Here is a 20642-nt window from a genome sequence, read left to right as displayed (position 1 = left end):
TCCCAAGCTCTGCTGCGCGACCCGTAAATGGCGCTCTGTTCTCCCGGTCGCTATCTCCACACCGTGGGCGGACTTATTCAAGTGTGGGTAGGAGGGGGAGCGCGTGAGGGGACGGGGTAAAACCGTCCGTTCCCCCCTATGGGGAGGGGGGTGCTGTAGGTTTGAAGTAACTGGGTGGTGAGGTAATTATGCCTTTTCCTTAATCCTGAGCTTATTGTTATGTCACCTCAATTGTATTTGCTTCAATTTATGGTGGGCCCCTCCCCTTCCGTTGGGATAAGGGGTGGATTTGTTGTGCTGAAGGCTTGGGGGGTTAGATTGTTTATCAATGCATTGTTATATTACATCTAGGTTCTATTTTTGGCTTTATCACAATACACAACAAATTTGCTTACCAAGCCTGTTCTATTTTTGGCTTTATCACAATACACAACAAATTTGTTTACCAAGCCTTGCTCATAAATCTATTGTTCAGCTTTCACACTAGGGTGGTAATCCCTAAAATGTGATATAATATCTGTTTTCTAGATGGGTGGCTGCGCTGTAGCCTCTCAGGATACTTGGAGTTAACGTAGTTTTTCTTCTGCTTGGTACACTACACTCGTATTTTCGCTCGCAGCTCTCAGCTATTTGGCTTGTTTCAGCCTGTCGGCGGCAGGGAATGTCCCGTCCTGCAGCGCCGTGTATCCGAATCCGGCTGGTGGCGGCAGGGAATGTCCCTTCCTGCAGCGCCGCTGGTTTGGATCCTGCTATCTCTTGCAGTAAATGTTGGCCTATTTTCAGCCGTTTGCACTTATTTGGCCTGTATCAGCCCGTCCGCAGGCCTGTTTCAGCCCTTGAGCGCTCAATCCTCCGTTAGATGTCGGCGCTTCTCGCGGTTCTCCGTCAAGTTTCGCTGCTCTCCGCAGTCTCTCGTCCGATTTCGCTACTCTCCGCAGCTCGGGTTCCGCCACACTTAGTGGTCTTTCGCTAGGTTTCGCTTCCACAACTGCCGGATACAGAGTTAGACCTTGCTATCCAGGGTGGGTAATTCAGGTTGCTTGTGTCAGTTTTGCCAGTTTCACTGCTGGGAGTACCTTAGCCTCAGCTGCGCGTCTGCTCTACACTTGTGGTTTGCCGTAATCTCACACAGCTGTCACCAAAAGTTGTGGTATCCGCCTAGGTTAATTGGCAGACACCAGAGTTCAAATGACTACGGCAGTGCAAACAGACGTGGACACCTATACTATAGAGAAGCTACGCTTCTCTAGCAATCACTAAATAATAAACAGAGTCTATTCAGTTGTTCCTTTATTCAGGGTCTAAGGTTTACTAAAGTTATATACAACAAACAATAAATACACAGATAGGAATAAGTAATCATAAACAGAATCAATATAATACATATACAATAGTCAGTTTGGGCAATAATGATCCCCCATCCCTGGAAAGGGTGGGGGGAATTAACAATACAGCTTAACCATAATAAGGCTGTCAGAATCTATCATTAATTTTAGGTATAGGGAGGGGGTCGGCAGACCCCTTCCCCAGGACTCGGGGGAGGGCCCTCAGCCCTTCCCCGAACCCAGGTCAGGGTTGCCATAGGCACGGCTCACGGTTGCCGAATACCACAAAATCACGTAAATTATTAACCCCACCTCATTTACATTGTGATAGATTTGAAACTAATTTGAATATTTACATTACTTTTTTGTGATCAACGTCCATAAAGAGCTCAGAGTTTCCAATTATTAATTGAATGAAATAAAACTAAAATTATAAGACTCCCCCTCTCCCTCAAGTGCCCCTAGAGGCCTCTAGTATTAATAAAAGAAAATTGTCATTGCAGACAAGAAAAAGTAAAATAAAATGATGGAGAGAGTCAAATAAGGAAAATACTTTTTGTTATATTGGATTAACCTAGCTTCTTTCTAGGTATATGTAATATCACCAGGGATAAATGGGTTGGTTGTCTGTTTTTAATGTCTATATGGGTAATTTTATACAAAGACGTCCAACCTTTTTTATTTAAGGAACTAAAAAATTTTTCAAAAAGGGGGGGGGTAATCTTTATATCATATAGGCAAGGACGTCCATGCTTTTTTTACTTTTGGAGGGGGAATAATCACTCTTTTACCCTTCACCCTTTGGACTTCCCGGATTATAAAAATAGAGATTATACAGCTGTATTATAAGCTTTTTATTTTAAGGGGGGATGGGGGATATAGCAGGGATAACTTAATAGAAAAGGCCTTTTGGGGGTAAAATTTGCCAAAAAATAAATAAAAAATCAGCTTGTATGATTTTTCTGGTATCGATTATAGAGTTACCTCGTTTTCTAAATTGTACCTAATTGTTTATCATGTAAAGTTAGAAATCTATAGGCCACTTTTGACATGCCTAAATTTGTCAATACTTATAGAATAGTTTTGATTTTATAAAATATGTATAGGATACGTTACTATATTTCCTACATTAAGTCAGATCAAATTTTTAGAATTGGATAGCCATGCTTGATCCCTGATTGCAAGAAGCTTAGAGTGTATTAATTCTTTATTTTTCATACCTAGACACTCATATCACAGTTTTACACACAGTTACTTTATTTTATAAGCATAGCAACTCTACAATTTATTTATATAAGCTGCTGACACGCAGTATTAAAGTATATTAACAAAAGCAATATTCTTGTTTAGAACCTTATAGACAAAGAAAACATGGAGGAAGTACCATATTTAATAAACACGTTTTCTCATTTATTAGGGGAAAACCTTTGGGAACTTTTATTAAATCTTGATTGGTTGGTTCAAACAAGCACTGACCAAACTTTTCGAACATAATTATACGATGATTCTACAAAACTGACTTGACGAAGCTCTGGAGGCTAATCAATCAATCAATCAACATAATTATAATCTATAGAATGTGTAATTTGGTTATATTTATTAGGAATGTACTTAGCTATCAGGGATCTTAAGGAATAAGACAACATATCTATAGTGTAGATGTATATACAGTTAATTAACTCCCTCCCTTTTTCAATGACCTTTTCCGTCTTCTACCAAATTGTTTTCTGCTACTTGGCTGTGTTGATACAACATCATTGGTTGACTTTCAATGAAAGTCGGCACAAAGACACTGCGATGGCGAAATACAGTTATTTAACCCTTTCTCCCTCTAGCGTTTTACTCTAATGATGATACACAAATTTACCTCTTCTGTATATAAAAATTAGTGGATGAAACGATGGATGGTGTAGTCTAGAGTAGATATTGTTATATATATAGTCAAAAACCTTAACAAACTCTGGTTATAAGGGGGGGCTGATTATTACATTAGTCCCCAAAGTTTTATAATAAAGTTTTCTTATTTAAGGGCTTTTAATAACTTCTTGGACTTTATTAATTTTCATTGATTTATTTATTAAGTTTAGAATCCAAACGTTTCAATCACTAATTGTAATCAACAGAATTGGTAATTTACAGAATTGGTAATTTGTGTATTATCATTGGGGATGTACATCAATTTATCGGACATTGTCTTATCCCTTTAGATCCCTTCCTAGTTATAGATATTTTGTTCATCTTAAAGTATTTATTGACTTTATAATGATATTATTCTTAACTATAGCACATTCTAGAGTAGATGTCTACTACAGACATACAATTATATTATTTTTAACAAGAAGTCATAGAAACATAACAAACTAATTTTAAAAATAAACAGGAAGGGTAGGGACATTGGATTGTAACATAGACTTGTACCAAAGTTTGCATAACCATCTTTAACTCAAACTTTGGGTTCTTTTATTAATTTTGAATAGGTGGTTCTAAGCTTTTCAAACAATGATATTTATATACAGGGGGAGAAATTTTGTTTATCATCATTGAGGATGCATAAATATTTATCGTTCATCATCTTTTATTTTCATGTATTTTAATAGGATTATGAATGTCTGAAGCTAAACTTTCTAGAACCTATGCATTCAAAAATATAATATAAGTAAGTAAAAAGAGAAGTAAGATGGCAATATTCTTCTAATGGATGAGTGTACAATCTACTCCCCCCCCCCCTGTCTCTAAACATATTTTGAAAAACAGGATGTCTGAGTAGCAAATGATCTCGCTTATCGCTGGACTGATATGGTTTTCCTTTTAAAATGAAGCTTCTTATAGGTCTAGCAAAGATTTACAACTATTTTTTTTGTAGAGGGTACCACCATCCTCCCTAGAGAAATCACATTACCAAATGACCTCTCCATCATTTACTCAGTCAAAATTTTTACTTTATTTTACTAAAACTTTTTTATATATTTTTTTTGGTTCCAGGACAAACATCGAAGTGGACAAACGCAGGATTGTTAAAATAATAATTTAATTAAGTATTTTTATATAGATTAGGTTAGGTTAAGATATGAATGTACAAATAAGCCCCCCGCAGGGGTTAGGGATTTTTAAATACCTATAAGATGTTTATGGTCTAAAATAAGTTATAGGTTAAGTGTTTACTCCTGCTTTATCCACTCAGATGTTTTGGACTCATGCGTTTGTCCTAGGACCTTTTTTGTTTTATCTTAAAAAAATAAACTTAAAATAGCAGTTTATTTATGACTAGCGGCTACGCCTATAGATGCCTCTAGGGATTCTTTAAAAGGTATGGGTTGAATTCTACCTCCCCAGTATTTTTATTTTAGCTTTAAAAAGAAAATTAAAAATAGTAACATCCCTGAAATCAATATAAATCTTTCTAGGGCATATGAGAAGCTACTTTGTAAAGGAGAACCATGTAGGTTCAGCAGTTCAAACACAATGACATAGATCCTGTTACTTTATTATACGGATTAGATTGCTTAGCTTTAAAGAATGGTGTACATTTTTATACAAAAAAGTAACATGTTTGCCGCCACACTTTCTGCAGGTTTTAGGAAAAATAATAAAAGAACTGACATATAAGGAAAAAATTCAAAGAAACTTTTTGTCTTTTCTCCATTTCAAAAGTTTTGTTTTAAAAAAAAGTTAAGTTTTGAAGAAAAACTTTTTTTATTTTATGAAGAAATAAAGTTAAGCTTGATGCATATAAAAAGGTAAGACATTTAAAACAATTAAGTTCAACAAATTAAAATTTATAAAAAAAAAACAGGAAGAAAGGGGACAATTAGCTGTTCATTACACCCCTCCCAAAAGTTAGCTTAACATCCTTGGTACTTTTGATGACTTTTGATTAGTTGGTTCAATAAATTGCGTATCCAACCGTTTTAACCATTATTTGTAATCCACAGATGGGGTAATTTTGTGTGTCATTATTGGGAATGTACACCAATTAATCGACCATTTTCTTATTCCTTTAGATCCCTGAAAAAACCTGAACGATGAATGACGAGTGAATGCAAAATGACGTTCTACTATCTTTAATAGTATACATGAATATAACAGAAAGCTTTCCGCGGATTTGAAAAGAAATATAGAAAAAATTCTGTGTTGTGATATTTATCCTTAATTTCGTGGAAACTTGTTATACAATGTTATCCCTGATTTTTCAGTATGGCTAAGAACTGGTTTTAATCAAGAGGAGATTAATCGGTTTGGAAGCCTTACGGCTACTGGAATAACTATCATTTGTTTACCTCTAATCAATTATATAATAACTAGCGGCTTCGCCCCTAGCCTCTAGGGGCTTTGCCCCAAGAGGTGATAAACAAATTATGGCGAAAATCGTAAAGGACCATGGAAATCTCCTTCAAAAAAAAGGACCAAGGAAATCTTCAGCAAAAAAAAAAAAAAAAATGGGGGGGGATTTTTTTTTTTTGGGGGGGTTGGGGGTGTCCCACCCCCCAAGAAAATAGCTTAAAACCACCACAGGACCAATAGGTAGATACCCTGAAGAGTAGAATCCGATCGGTTCAGTGGTTACCGAGATCTTAAGGGACAGACAGACAGACATCGTTCTACTTTGTATTATAGATTGTTACAAGAATATATTTTGAGGACAGGGATAAGCCATCTTAATATAAAAATGCTATTTTTGCAAGAAAATAGATTCTGCCTTTAAAAACTTAAAAAAGGGAAAGGGGAAATAATTTTAAATAACATCAAACAATATTTATCAAACAATAGATGTTACATGCCTGTTCGTGTATGCCTTCAAGCTCTAATTGACATATTATAGAGAAGTGAATATTGAGTAGAATCCTTTATATCGTTACTAGCGGCTACGCCCCTATATGCCGCCAGTGGTACTTGAAAATGTGGGGGTTGAATTCGACCTCCACTATTAAATTACTCATTTTGAACCTAGTAATAGTGTCTAACTTTTTATCTTTGTGACGTAACAAAAATCGAAGGATAAGAGGGGAGGTGGGAAAGGAAACCCTTAAAAAAGAGATGGATTTTTGTTACGTCATTTTTAAACAAAAAAGTAAAAACAAATTTTCTATTGATGGGGACCATTTTATGAGGGTACCCATTTTTACCTAACCTAACCCTATCCAAAGTAAAGCACACGAATAAATGAATACTTGATCAAAAGTATTTTTCAAAGCCATTGTGGTACATATTAAGTAGTTCTAAAATACCCGCAAAATAAATCTAATGTTCCTATCCTTACAAAGCCAGACTAAATATATATTACTATTAAAATAAAACTCAAAAATAAGTTAAGGCAAGGGACAGTAAACAGTTAGGGAGTTGAATCCATTTTTATAGAAGCAGAAATATAATCTATGATTATGGTTTGGACCCTCTAAAACTGTAATCTACCCTTCCACTTTCCCCTCTCTTGGTGAAGATATCTTCAACGCCGATACGATTTTTGAAATATAAGATTCCACTTTTGTCTCTCTTGTTGAAGATATCTTCACCAAGAGAGGCAAAAGTGGAATCTTAAATTTCAAAAATCGTATCGGCGTTGAAGATATCTTCACCAAGAGAGGGGAAAGTGAAATCTTACATTTCAAAAATCGTATCGGCGTTGAAGATATCTTCACCAAGAGAAGGGAAAGTAGAATCTTACATTTCAAAAATCGTATCGGCGTTGAAGATATCTTCACCAAGAGAGGGGAAAGTGGAAAGGTAGATTACAGTTTTAGAGGGTCCAAACCATAATCATAGATTATATTTCTGCTTCTATAAAAATGGATTCAACTCCCTAACTGGTAAAGGTTGGTCCAATGGTAAAATAGAAAGATTTTGTAGCAGTTTGTTTATGTTTGGAACATTTATGTTAATTGATTACTTAACTAAATGAATAGTTAAAAAAGGTTTTGTTTCACCTCCATAGTGGAATATTATATAATTTCGTTCGTAGTTTGATATTTATTAACTGAATGGAAAAATATTTGATAAAAGTCTCTGACTCTGTGTGTACTGTACCATAGAATCTCGCTAATCGCTGTACCAATATGATTCTCCTTTACAGGGAAGTTTCTGGGAAAATTTAAAGCTGTTTTGAGTGAAGGTACGACCAATTCCAATGAGTAATCGTACCTATAAAATTATGTCAAATCCCCCCCCCCCCAAAAAAAAAAGCCTCTAGAGGCGTAACCGACAGTCCTTGTATGCAAGTAACGGGATGTCTGTCTGTCTGCCATCTATTTTACCATCTAAAAATCACTGACATACATGTAATTTTGGATGACTTAATTATCTCTTTTTCTCAGTGAATGGTTATATAAATGGTTAGAACTACTATTACAAGCTTATTTATATAATATAGGATTACTTTCTCTTAAACTATCTATCTATCTGATAGTATTTGTGTCTGGTAAAAATTGGTTTTCAATATGAATAGGTCTTGTAAAACTTGGTCAACACTGAAATTAGCTTGGCTCTCTTTGTGTGGAGAGGTGAAAATAAAATACCAACCCCAATCATATATCAAATTGAAACAAATGATCAAAAAACGCTTTATTACAGGCAGTGGCGTGCACATTAATTTACCAGGAAAATGAGAAACCATTTGGGGGTGAAATAATGGTAATGCAGGTATTTCAATTTAAATTTTTGAGGGGGATGTTGACACCCCCCTTCCTCACGCCACTGATAACAGGTAAAACTGTTGACATTCTTTAAAAACATGCAATTTTAATCAGGAATCTAAAGGGATAAGACAATGGTGACACACAAAATTACACCCTTTGTAGATTATAATTAGCGGTTGAAACGTTTGAATCTAATGAACCAACCAATCAGAATTCAGTGAAAGTCGCCAAAATTGACAAACCAGAGAATAAGAAAATTGTATAGTAAAACTTTGGGGATTAGTGTAATAAACCGCCCATTGTCCCCTCTCTCTCTCTCTTAATTTTAATGGTTTGTTTTGATATTATTAAAATAAAAATAAAATCAAGTAAGTATAAGGCCTACATTACTATAACGTGCCATTTTCAAAATCAAATTAGTTTCTACATTTAAAATGTACTTTTAAATGAAATACAGAGTAGCCGCACAAAAAAATTATACAATTATCTTATTATTTTAAAAATTAAACACTTTAAGGTAATTTGATAGTTCTTTTTGTGAAATTAAAATTTTAATTAAATTGTTTCATAACGTATTTGTTTTTAAGGGGTGCTGCCACTTTTACCACTAGCAAAAGTACAGCCACTGTGTTTTTGACAAATATTGGGTGTGTTTTTGTCAATTTCGTTTTTAGCTGTATTTTTGGCAAAAATTTTTTATCCACTGTCAAAATTACACCTTTCCACTGTCATAAACACAGTTTTACTGTCAAGTTCACATCCATGAAAAATAAGTATGCTGTCAAATTCACAGTTTTGCTGACAAAAATACACCTACTTTTAAATTAATATTAATTATAAATATTTTGACCAAGTTGTTAAAACTTATAACTATTAATAATAGTTAAATCAATCTACTAATTGTTTAGAACAAAGCCATGTTTAAATGAAAGATTAAATAGGTGAACAACAGGATCTATAATACTTGGCATAATTTCTTTTAAAAGTTTAGTAGAAATATTGTCAGGTCCACAACTTAGTTTAGGTTTTAGTTTATTGAGAGTAGAAAAAATTATTTGAGGGGTGATTTTTTGAAAGACAAAATTTGCATTGAATGGAACCCCAAGGTAGTCATTAAAATCATTTTCGCAAAATGGATTTTCATCTGCTAGACTGGGACCAACATTAATAAAAAATTTTTAAAACCTTCACAAATATCTTGAAAGTATTCATAAGATCTGTTATCATCAGTAAAAAGATTAAGGATAGAATGCATTTGTTTATTCTTGTTAATAAGTTGATTAATTGTAGACCAAGTTATTTTTCATGTTAGACAAAAATTCATTGAATTTAAAAAAAATAGTACTCTTTTTTTGGCTTTCCTAACTGCAGATTTATAAATATTATTTGCAATGACAAATTTTCTATTGCTATCAATGGTTTTATCCTTAAATTTTTGTCTTAATAACATTTCCTTTTTCTTTCTTAGGTTTAGTAAATCTGGTGACATCCAGGGATTTTGGGGGATAACTCTTTTGTTGGGTTTTAAAGTTTTAAAAGGGCAAATTTTTAAAAGTTTTTATTGATAACATTAGAAAAGTTTTTAAACGCACTTTCTGGTTTAGTTGTATTTAATTCTATATCAAAATCTTTTCAAAAATTCATATATACTAGTGACTACACCCCTAGAGGCATGTAGGTTAGGGAAAGGAGTAAGGGAAGGGTAAGTCGAACCACAACTTACATTTTTAAAAAAATAGAAGAGGTATTATTTGAGCGATTTCTATTGTAAGTGTATAGGTAGTAGGTACCAACCCACAAACATTTTTAGGCCTTCCCTGGGCCTAAAATAAGCTAATGTAAAGGATACTTATGTTAGTCAAGTGGTTAGTGAGATCTTAAGCTACATACATACACAAAAGCATAAAGACAAACATCCTGTTACTTTTATTTAAGATTATCTATCTATCTATCCATAGTAAACCACTTGAATTCTAACTGTGAGGAAACTTTATGTGTCAGATTATTGGAAAAAACAGAGTTTAAACTCAACCATAAATTACCATTGAAAAGAAAACAAGGATCTACTGCAGTTCACGGTAAAATGTTACTGGTAGCGATTATCTCTAAATATCTTTGAATTTTAAAGGCTGCCAGCTGCCAAAAGGCCAGCGGCATAAGAAAACCTACAAATAATCTAGAATAGCCAAGATCCAATGATGCAAAGTGAAAGAAAAAATGCGTAATATAAGTCATTTCGCGTATTTATGTGCACCGTGCCTTTTTTTGTCGGTTAATATTCTGTAGTAAAATATATGCGAACCACCGTTTGGCCGCTAGAAGCAGGTTATAGAGTTTTGGAGATGTTCGTTACTAGGAACATTTTACCGTGTTTGACTCATTGACTATGCACTTGACCCGTAAACAAGAACAAATAAGGCCATAACAAGTGAAAATTAATCTTATTTAATGTTATTGAAGTTAATCAAATTGTTAACCTAATGATTAAGTAGTTACTGATATCTTAAATGACAGACGGGTAGGATCACAGACACAAAGAAATAGGTTTCTTGCCCCTTTAAAAAGCGAAGCTTATCTATAAATAGGGTCGGTCCGTTCGTCCGTTAGTCGTACGTCCGGAACGGTTAGCTCTTTTCGTTGATTTAGACATAATATAGTTGTCCTAACGACTTTACATTCTGATTTATAATACAGTTAGGAACGATTTAGATGGCTTAGCAACTCAATAATAGTGACCAGAAAGTCCGTACGTTCATTTAAAGCTTGCTGCTTTTTAATCTTTTTAGAAACATTTTTTACACAAAATTAAAAATTAACTAAGGAGAACCACGTCTACTTTTTTGTCCCAACACCCGAAGTATATGGTAAAGTAACACCCAACACCCGAGGTATATGGTAAAGTAACACCCAACACCCGAGGTATATGGTAAAGTAACACCCAACACCCGAGGTATATGGTAAAGTAACACCCACCAGACAATCAACTCTATTTTGTAAGTCCTAACTGTACATAGAATTGAGTTTCGCCTGTTTACGGGCCAAGGCGTTTATCCTATCTTTATTATTAATTTACTCGCCTGAAAGATCAGCAGTAAGTCTCACTTTTAACGTCTCTAGCATGGCGTGATGTGGTACCAACTCTAATTTCATAAAAAAAACTCTTACCATTTTCTTCAGCTATAAATTTTGAAGTATTCGAAGTGTAAACTGGATTTCTGTCCATAAGGGGATCCTGTTGGCCTAGCGTTGTTTCTTCACTAAAAATAATAGATTTATTATCCTAGATGTTCAATCAGACGTATCTGTGTTTAGTGCCCTAGGATAATGGGGATAAATGTCACCGCTTTTGGCCTACATATTCTATCCTGACGTTAATAGAAAAGGTAGGCCAAAAGCAGTGACATCTATTCCTATTTTACTAGGGCACTGATAGCTACCAATCAGACACAATCATTCGTTCAGCTTAAAAAAATTTATGTTTAGTCACATGAGATTCAATGCCTTTTTTATTACACAATACATTTTGAAATAAAATATAAATTTTTTTTTAATAAATTCAACTCAAGGGGAGTGTTAAAAAAATTGCGCGCATTGCTTATCAATTTATCAATTTGGGGATGCTTTTTAAATTACCAGTGGGTGAATCCCCCCCATTCCGACACTTAAACATACACCCTACTCGATTTTGAATCAAGGAGGGTGTCCAAATTTTCGGCTGCAATTTGCGCAAAATCCTCTGCACGCCACTGATTTCATTATATTTTTCCATTTACTTCAAAAGAAAGTAATTGAAATAAAACATTTGTATTTCTGACAAAAAGTAAATTCAAATTATATTATAGAATGAAATAATTTTATTTATTAAATCCCTTAAAAAAAAACACTTAAGCGAATCTCGATGAAACAAAAAATTTAAAGTTACTTTACATTTTAACATTCACCTCTTTATTTTGCTATGTTCTTTAACCTATCCTTGCTTATAATCAGTAAAAAGATACAATTTCCCACATTCACGATTAAATTACAACTCTTAATTAATTTTTTAGCAACATTTATTACATTAGAAAATATTCATTAAGTTTGGCAAAAAAGATAATGATTTCCAGTTGAAAAAAAAAACACCATAAAATGCATACGCTTTGCTGACAGACCAACAAACCTACAAAAAAAAAATACATGAAATGTAACTTCGCTACTAAAACCTTACATGATGCTACGTTTTCTAGAACACATATGTCCAAGGAGCGAAGTCATTCTTGAGAGAATGCCTGGACGTTCGTCTTCTTGACCTCCCAACTGAAATTAAATTTTATTTTATTTTTCGTGGAAAACTGAATAGACTCTATATTTTCTTTAGTTTCTACAAGCTGTACTTGGCATTTATCTCATGCTTTATTTGAAAGTAACATGTCCAGCTATCTGTATGCCCTGCTGTCTGCCTCTTTTACTGTTGAACCGAAATGGCCCAGGCCTACCCTTGCAGATAGGCTTCTAAATTTAGTATAGTTTATGGGAAGGTTTGTTTTAATTTTTTGGGGAGGTTACCATGTACCTAAACCCTCTCAAAAGAATAAAACATAGTTTTTTTTAATTCATGGTGGTGAACTGACTTCCCCTCCAAGCCTCTTTAAAGTTTCCCTAGAGCACAGCTGCTAGTTTTATATGCAGTTACTTTTCTTGTCTTATCTAAAACCTCTTTACTTGTTATTGCTTCACTGTGTACATATGCACATAATTTCCTTGCTAAAAATATATTCTTATATACAAGCTACCTTATTGATCCCGTAGAGATTGTGAAATGAAGTTTGTTTGTCCAGATTTTGTACCTTGTATTCCTCCTCACTAAATAATAATAAAATCAAAATTAATTTTAACTTTTTGGGTACCTATACAATTTTTGGGGACTCCAAGGCCACAGAAATGACGAAAAGGCATGGAAAAAAATAACTTTTTAAATTGGTGGAAGAACCGAACACTAGTTGTCATTTTAAAAATAAAATGCGTTAGAAGGCCAATTCCTTATTTTAAAATGAAATGAAAATAAGTAGGGAGTTTGTATTTTACATTAGGTTAGGTTATATTAAGTACAAAGTAACCCTGCAAAGTCAAGGCACCGCAGGTATAGCCCACGCAGGGTTAAGCATTTCAAAAAAGCTACACACTCCCATTTATTTTGAATTTATAAAGACTTACAGACCTTACAGATGTAGGTAAGGTGACACACATCGATATGTTATTACTTGGATGTTGCACAAGATTTGCATGTACACTGTTAAAGATATGCTCGCAGATGGCTAAAATAGCTATGACCATCCCCCCCCCGCCACCTCCTTTACCACATCCACTACGCTGGATAAATGATCTAACCAATTGATGAGGTCCATCCTAGCAAGCTAAAATTTCCCCTGTGAATCTATCCACGTATACCCTAACTCCATTGTGACACGCTACCTTGAATCTGACCTTCTACTGCTAGCTTTCTTGCCAGCCTGTAGGTGGACCAGGTCTCGCTGCCGTTTCACAGTCTCCCACCAAACTCTGAAAATAGTTATTTTTCGCATTGTATTATAGACAGCTTTCCGCGAATATTCAAATAAAAATATAAGATCAAAACCAATGTTGTTAAAATCAATTCTATTATTCTTGTTTTAGTATTTTTAGTAAAATTGTCTCTAATACGATGCAATGCATGATTTTTCAGTATGACTAATAACAGCTTATATATCAGGGGATATTAATCGGTTTTAAATCCATACTAACAAAGGTAACTGTCTGGACATGTAGATATTTAGGTATCAATCTTAAGATAATGATATGTATGTCAGTCTGTATGTATTTAAACTTGTTTCTAGATGAGATACACATAGAGGTTAGGGCTAAAGTCACCAGATTAAAAAACACAGTTTTGATTTGAAGAAATTTTGATTAAAATATTTTTATTTTATTTTTGCAGATAACTGTCTGTAAAACATTACCATTCAAGGTTATCAAACATCTAAAAATATTTAAAAGTCTAAAGATAAGTTTAAGTTTTTTTTAACCCACCCAGTATTTACAAATATTATTTGCAACCACCCTGTATTTACAAATATTATTTGAAAATTAGCAACAGAGGATACAAATACAAAATTTTAAATTTTGAAACAGAAAATTTTCTTTTCATCTGATTAAATATGCCAAAAATGAACATATTATGATTTTAAATTGAGGACATTTGGGATTATTAAAATATTAAATTAAAATAGCAAAGTTGCTCTTGATATCTTCATAAAAGTATGTCTGACAGTTCTACCGTAAACTACTTTCTAGTAAAGTTTAGAAAACGTAAATATCATAGAGAATTAAGACAGTAAGTAACTCTAATTAAATTGATATTTAAACATTCTCAAAATGTTTTTTTCGGTTACAGATCGAAAAAATTAGTTTTTAAAATTTAAAGCACTTCTTAATCGTTTGCGACTATACAGGAAAAATTTATGAAAATTTAAGATAAGCTAAATCAAATTAAGATAGCATATCAATAGAGAGTGAGAAGGGGAGTTGTAGTAAAACCTACAGAGTAATCAAAAATATAATGTTAACCCTGTAATAGAATTGGGGGGTGGTTCTACACCAATATTTTAATGCGAATCCCTTGAGGTTATGACCGCAACCACTAATGCAAATATATTAAACTAAACATACAAATTTTAAACCTCTAGAAAATAAAATATCAGGGATTTAATGGACATCCTTATAATAAAGTAAGGATCTGTGTGTGTGTGTCTGTTTTTACCGAAGGATCTCGCTAACCACTTTTTTTTTTTGATTAGCCATAGTTTCTTAGAGTTTGGATCTAAGACTCCCGGAGTATGTTGAGACACTTTTGTATAGCCACCAGGGCCAGCTTAAGCTCCACGTTCAAGTATGACTTGACACGCTGTCTCATGAGAGCTCCTCGTTATTACCTCACCCTCGCCGATTTTTAAGTATGGCAGGTGTTCCAGATTAAGTCACCGTAATGAATGACACTCTCCTCAGAGGAGCCTGGAATTAAGGGATGTGTTGCTATTATACACATGATTATTAGGCTTTCAAACTACCTAACAATCTCCCTTCCAACGCAACTGGGGGAGGTTGCGTGAATCCACATTAGAGAATTTGAGACAACCACTGAACCCATATGGTTTCCATTGACAATGTATCTTCTCATAGGCCCTTGAATGTTTAATAAATATTTTTGGGGAGGAAACCACCGCACTCCAAGAAAAATTGCCCCAAGAAAAAAATTACCCCAATTTTTTTCACTTTTACTTTTTATATAACTCGCCCCTAAATTTTTCGGGAGGACTAAAGGGGTCAGGAAAATAGCGTAAAACCATCTAAAGACATTTATAAGTCATTAGTTTCAGACAAAAAAAACTTTACAACTTTATATTTCAGTATAAATTAAAAATGGCGATTCGACTTCTCCATCACCCAACCTATAGTGCCCCTATAAGCTTCTAGGGGCGTAGTCACTAGTAGAACAAAGACGATTGCGGCCAACATTAGCAAAACTAAATCAAATAGATTATCTTAAATATACGAGCAAATGCGCCTCTAGCATCTAGGGGCTCTGTATGAAAAAGTGGAGAGAATTACAGAAAAATAGCTTAAAACCATAATCCTTATTATTTCATTAGTAATATAAATATTAGGCTACAGACAAAAAATACTACTGTTTTATACATAGGATATCTATAATACAAAGTAGAATGATGTCTGTCCGTCCGTCCGTCTGATGCCTAAGATCTCGATAACCACTGAACCGATTGGATTCTACTCTTCCGGGTATATACCTACTGGTCCTGTGTTGTTTTTATGCTATTTTCTTGGGGGTGGGACACCCCCAACCCCCCAAAAAACAAAATCCCCCCCCATTTTTTTTGCAGAAGATTTCCTAGGTCTTTTTTTTTGCAGAAGATTTTCTGGATCCTTTTTTTTGCAGAAGATTTCCTTGGTCCTTTTACGAATTTCACCTTAATTTTTTTGATCACCTCTTGGAGCAAAGCCCCATTACCTTGCGAAAAGCAAAAAAAATATTGTGATTATGATTATTTCAAAATGAAAAAATGTTGGAATACATTTAGCCCGTAAATGTTGTGTATATTTCTGATTTAAATTTGGATATATGACCAAATTTATATTCTTTAAGCCTAACGACTTCAAATTCATGTATGTGAGGTGGAGGAAGGGATACACAGTAATGCTATATAATGTTTATATAAAAGTAAGAGGAAGTCCGCCTTTCTCTCTGTATATTTAAACCGAAATGGCCCTCTTTGAAATTAAACCTCTAATATGTTTTAGAAAGGTTTTTCTCGTATTTATTCGAAACTGATTAATATCCTGGTGGATTAGAACCGGTTCTCATTCATACGAAAAAAACAATGTCTAGCATCGTATTATATCCAGTTTTCTACGAATATAAAAATGTAAATCATAAGATTAAAACCAGTTTTTCTAGCCAGTGCCTTTGGCATCTCGGGGCTAAAATGGAGGATACCTCTACCCTCCCAAAAGAAATCGTCCCTAAAAATAAAATCTATTCTTTTTGTAACAAAATAAATGTTGGGGCCTGAGTACCCAACATTCACTCCCCGTACCCAAGGTTTTTATCAGGACAAAAATATAAAATAATTTGTTGTATTTTTATATATAATCAGATTTGCAAGAGAATATTTTATACACAATTTTTAGAGTCAAATAGTACGTTATTAAACTAGGATAATTATGTCAAACAATATTACCCTTCCAGCAGATTGAAAAGTTGTGGAAATATGTTATGAGACTTCCTTTAATTTTTAAGCCAACCCATGATAGAACATATTTATAAAAAAATGAGTACCACCTGCATAATTTACAGTGTAATGTACTTGATTATGAGATATTGTAGAGTATCGGACCATTTAGCACGTCAATGCATTACCTATAGTTGTAGAATAGAACTGCTATCCCAAAAATGTCAAAAATAAAACTTCAAATTCTAAAATCCTGATTTAAAATTTGATAACAATTTAATTCAAAATTTAACTGATTTTAAATATTGAAATTGTTACGAACGTTCAAACAAAAATAGTTTAAATTTTTGAAATGAAAATAAAATTTTCCACATACATATGTTATCCTTTCCTTTCAGGGAACAGGGATAAGTAATTAGAAGAAAAAATGGTCAGGATTGGCCTGTTTTTGGGTAAATGCATTTCCAACATTCATGCTATTAAAGTTACTAACTTTAATCCTTTAATATAAAGTAATAAGCTTTTTTGTCTGTAGCGAAGGATCTCGTTAACCACTAAACCGATTTGGTTCTCCTTTTCAGTGAAGCTTAACTATTTTGCAGGATGATATCTACAACCTCCCAATAAAGAATGAAATCTTACCCCCTAAAACAAATATTTATGTTACTTTTTTTAAAATTTCAAATTGAAAAAGGGAGGGGTCATCTTTCCCCTCCCATCTTAAGTGCCCATAGAAGCCTCTAGGGGCGTTTGTATATATATAATTGACTAAAAAAACTTTTTCTTCACATTTTCATATTCCTGTGAAATGGTTTTCTATTTTCCTCATGTTTTAACAAGTCTAAAATAAGACTAAGAACGTATGGTTATATAAAGATGAAAAATGTATTTAAAAACTTTTCGTCTTCGAAAATATTTGTTAAATAATAAGAATAACCAGTCAGTAAGGGGACACTGGACTGTAAAAAAAATACTGGTACCCAATGTTTATTACAACGCTGTATATTTCGTTGGTTCAAAATCTTTGGGTACTGATTTTGGCAATTTGGGGGATTCAAATTAGCTGTGTCCAAACCTAACGATGAAATATCCACTTATGTTTACAAAACTTTGGGTACCAGTGTAAATTACAGTGCCATGTCCCCTTCCCTGCCTGAACTTACCTAATATAGAGTATACACATGACAGTGACAGGTAGAAAGAAAGCGACCATAGCACACAGCACGTTCATGGCGATATTGTTTTCTATAAACTGAACAACACATTCCGTTTCTGAGATTCGTTTGCCTGCAGGTTTTTTTTACAGATGATATTACACTCTTATAATATGTAATTTATTCAGAAGGGACCCTGTCCCGATTTCTTATAGGGTCTTTGAAATCAGCTAATAGCGTCGTAAATATAAACACTGGCGAGTCTTCAAAAAAAAAAACAGAAAGCAATTTGCAAGCAGTCGAAAAGGGTCTCCGCACATTAAGACAGGTAGTTGTCTAGATTAAACATGTATACATTTATAAGAGACTCTGCTTTAATGATTAGCGTGATCTTAAGCCACATACAAACATATAGATTGACTGTCATTGAGACATCATGTTACTTTTATGTAAGGATCCAATTTTCAAATACGTTGCTTAAGTTAAGGGACCAATAATTTGGACAATCGATATATTATTACTTGGATGTTGCACTAGCTTTTCATGTATTCTAATGAAGATATGCTCCTAACTAAGTAAATTAACGGAACCCCCCTTCCTACGAAATGACCTATAAATGTGCAACCTTAATTTACGATAGATTTTGCTCTCATTACAAAGCTACTCAACCGACAACTTTGTTTTGCCTATAAGCTTTGTTAGGCTTCCATATACTTTGGTTTCGCTATAATTGTTTATAAATATACTAGCGGCTACGCCCCCTAGAAGCCTCTAGGGGCACCTAGGTAGGAAGGGGAAAAATCGACCTCATTTAAAATTTGAGTTTCAAAAGAGTAAAAAATATTTTTTTGCAGGGGGGGGGGAGAGGGGTGAAGACATCCGCCCCAAAAATAGTTTAAAACCTTCCCAGGACCTATAAGAAGCTTTACTGTAAAGGAGAACAATATCGGTTCAGCAGTTAGCGAGATCCTTCAGGACAGACAAAAAACGATAACTACTTTATATAATAGGATGTATCTAAATTATTTATCCCAAGTAAAGATAAAATAACCTTTCATTGACATACCCTAAGATATTTATTTCTTCAGAAAAGTGAATATCAATATGAATGGTCAATTTCTAATAAGGATAAGAACGAGATATTCCTGGAATTTATTATTGGAATTCTTATTAGCAAAGCTACTCTATAATGTGTTTTTCTTATGTATGTCTGTCTATAAAGATGTTCTTTATTCAGTTATTTGCTCTTTCTTACCCTTTCTTTACTTTTTAATTCTATCCTTTTTTTGATCTTTCTTTCCCCCTACTTTCTCTTTATCTCCCTTTCTTTCTCTTTATTACTCTTCCTTTCTCTTTCTAGCTTCCCTAATTTTTTATGTAACCCTCCTTGTACCTACTTTTAATTTAGGTAAAAGAGAAGTTATGTCTGTATGGCAAGTTGTTATAGTAATTTCTTTAAACTAAATTTTAGATGAAGAAAACTTGTTAAAAAAAAATATATTTTCGGTATTTGTTATTGTTGGTTAAGATTTAAACTTCTTATTAATTAAACTGTCGTTGGTATCTTTATCAGACCAAGCAAGTTCTTACTAACCTTGCGGTATAGACGAACAGACATACCCTAGTTATAGAATAGCTTTGTTAGTAAAGAATATTAAGTATTGGATTTCTTATGAATAAACCTGAAATGAAAATGGAAAAGTTGATTTCTTAAGAATCTTACTTATAAATAATGGAAATTATGGATCATTCACCTCTTCTTTAGTTATTAACAAACAAGGACAATTTTGTCTACAAGTAGCGAAATTAAAAAGGAGGTAATTTAAATCATAGATTCTACATAAACCCTTTCCATGGTGATCGCTATATTTAGCCTTTATCATTAATTTAGTAAAAGATCTTTCATCATTTAGTGTTTAAAAAGATATGTTTTGAATGTAGGATTAAATAGCAAAGAAATACGGCAACAGATACCCAGTAATCCAAGAAAATAAACAAGCAAATGACCACTTAAAAAGTACCTTTAAAGGTTGAATTAATATTAGGTTCATTGCAACAATATGAACTAAACAAAATAGGATCCTTTTTTGGACTTAAATCTAAAATTTTAAGGCTATTAGTACAAGTATTAGAAATTTTTTTTTGGGGGGGGGGGGGAATTGGTGGTTTACACCTATCAACATATGAGATTTTGAATAAGCTGGGTATCATTTCTTAGAATAAATCATAACACACACACAAGATATGAATTGAATTCTACGTAAATTACACGTTGTTAAAGGTATTTCTGCAATATACGTGTACGTTTCAAACGTTTTGAGGAAACATGGCCATTTTAGCTGTTATATTAGATAGATGGCTATTTCTTTTATGTAATTTACCACCGTATAATATATACAGGTTTGTTGGTATTTCAGTAATCCAATTGAAAACGTGGCAACTTTTCTTCTTATACAAGAGATGCTAAGCTAAAATTTACTGGGAAGATTAACAAGACAATTAAGCATACCATATTAACTCGCTTGGTCCAACCTTCCGTCTATTATATATGGAATTTGTAAGAATATCACTTTTTAAACACCGCGCTTATAGATCGACTAATATCATATCATATCATGTATTAATTTCTGGGATATAGAGGGATAAGACAATGTCGGATAAATTGATGTACATCCACAATATTAATACACAAAATAGTTATAGTTTGACCGGCGAGCAGTGAACTTCCGGTGTAAAGGTTAAACTACCACATATGTGTTAAAGGTTAGACTC

At 33.6% G+C, this 20642-nt stretch overlaps 1 protein-coding gene across 2 annotated transcripts in view; it reads right to left on the bottom strand.

The window, feature by feature from the left end:
* Window positions 1-20642, bottom strand: part of LOC145328656 (muscarinic acetylcholine receptor DM1-like) — a 73066-nt gene that overhangs the window by 13186 nt on the left and 39238 nt on the right. The window contains exons 9-13 of one of the 2 annotated variants that reach the window (XM_080172429.1): window positions 17880-18005; window positions 13406-13492; window positions 12727-12796; window positions 12162-12250; window positions 11120-11211 (exon numbers count right to left, since the gene is read on the bottom strand). In XM_080172429.1, the coding sequence (XP_080028555.1) occupies window positions 11120-11211; window positions 12162-12250; window positions 12727-12796; window positions 13406-13492; window positions 17880-18005 (464 nt within the window). The remainder of the gene's footprint in view (window positions 1-11119; window positions 11212-12161; window positions 12251-12726; window positions 12797-13405; window positions 13493-17879; window positions 18006-20642) is intronic. The other variant, XM_080172430.1, reaches the window with a different exon arrangement.

Source organism: Acartia tonsa, chromosome 9, assembly GCF_053477335.1.
Source record: "Acartia tonsa isolate MP-2025a chromosome 9, ASM5347733v1, whole genome shotgun sequence".
Lineage (NCBI taxonomy): Eukaryota > Metazoa > Arthropoda > Copepoda > Calanoida > Acartiidae > Acartia > Acartia tonsa.
Note: the sequence above shows the minus strand (reverse complement) of the source record. Positions and strands in the feature narration are given on the sequence as shown.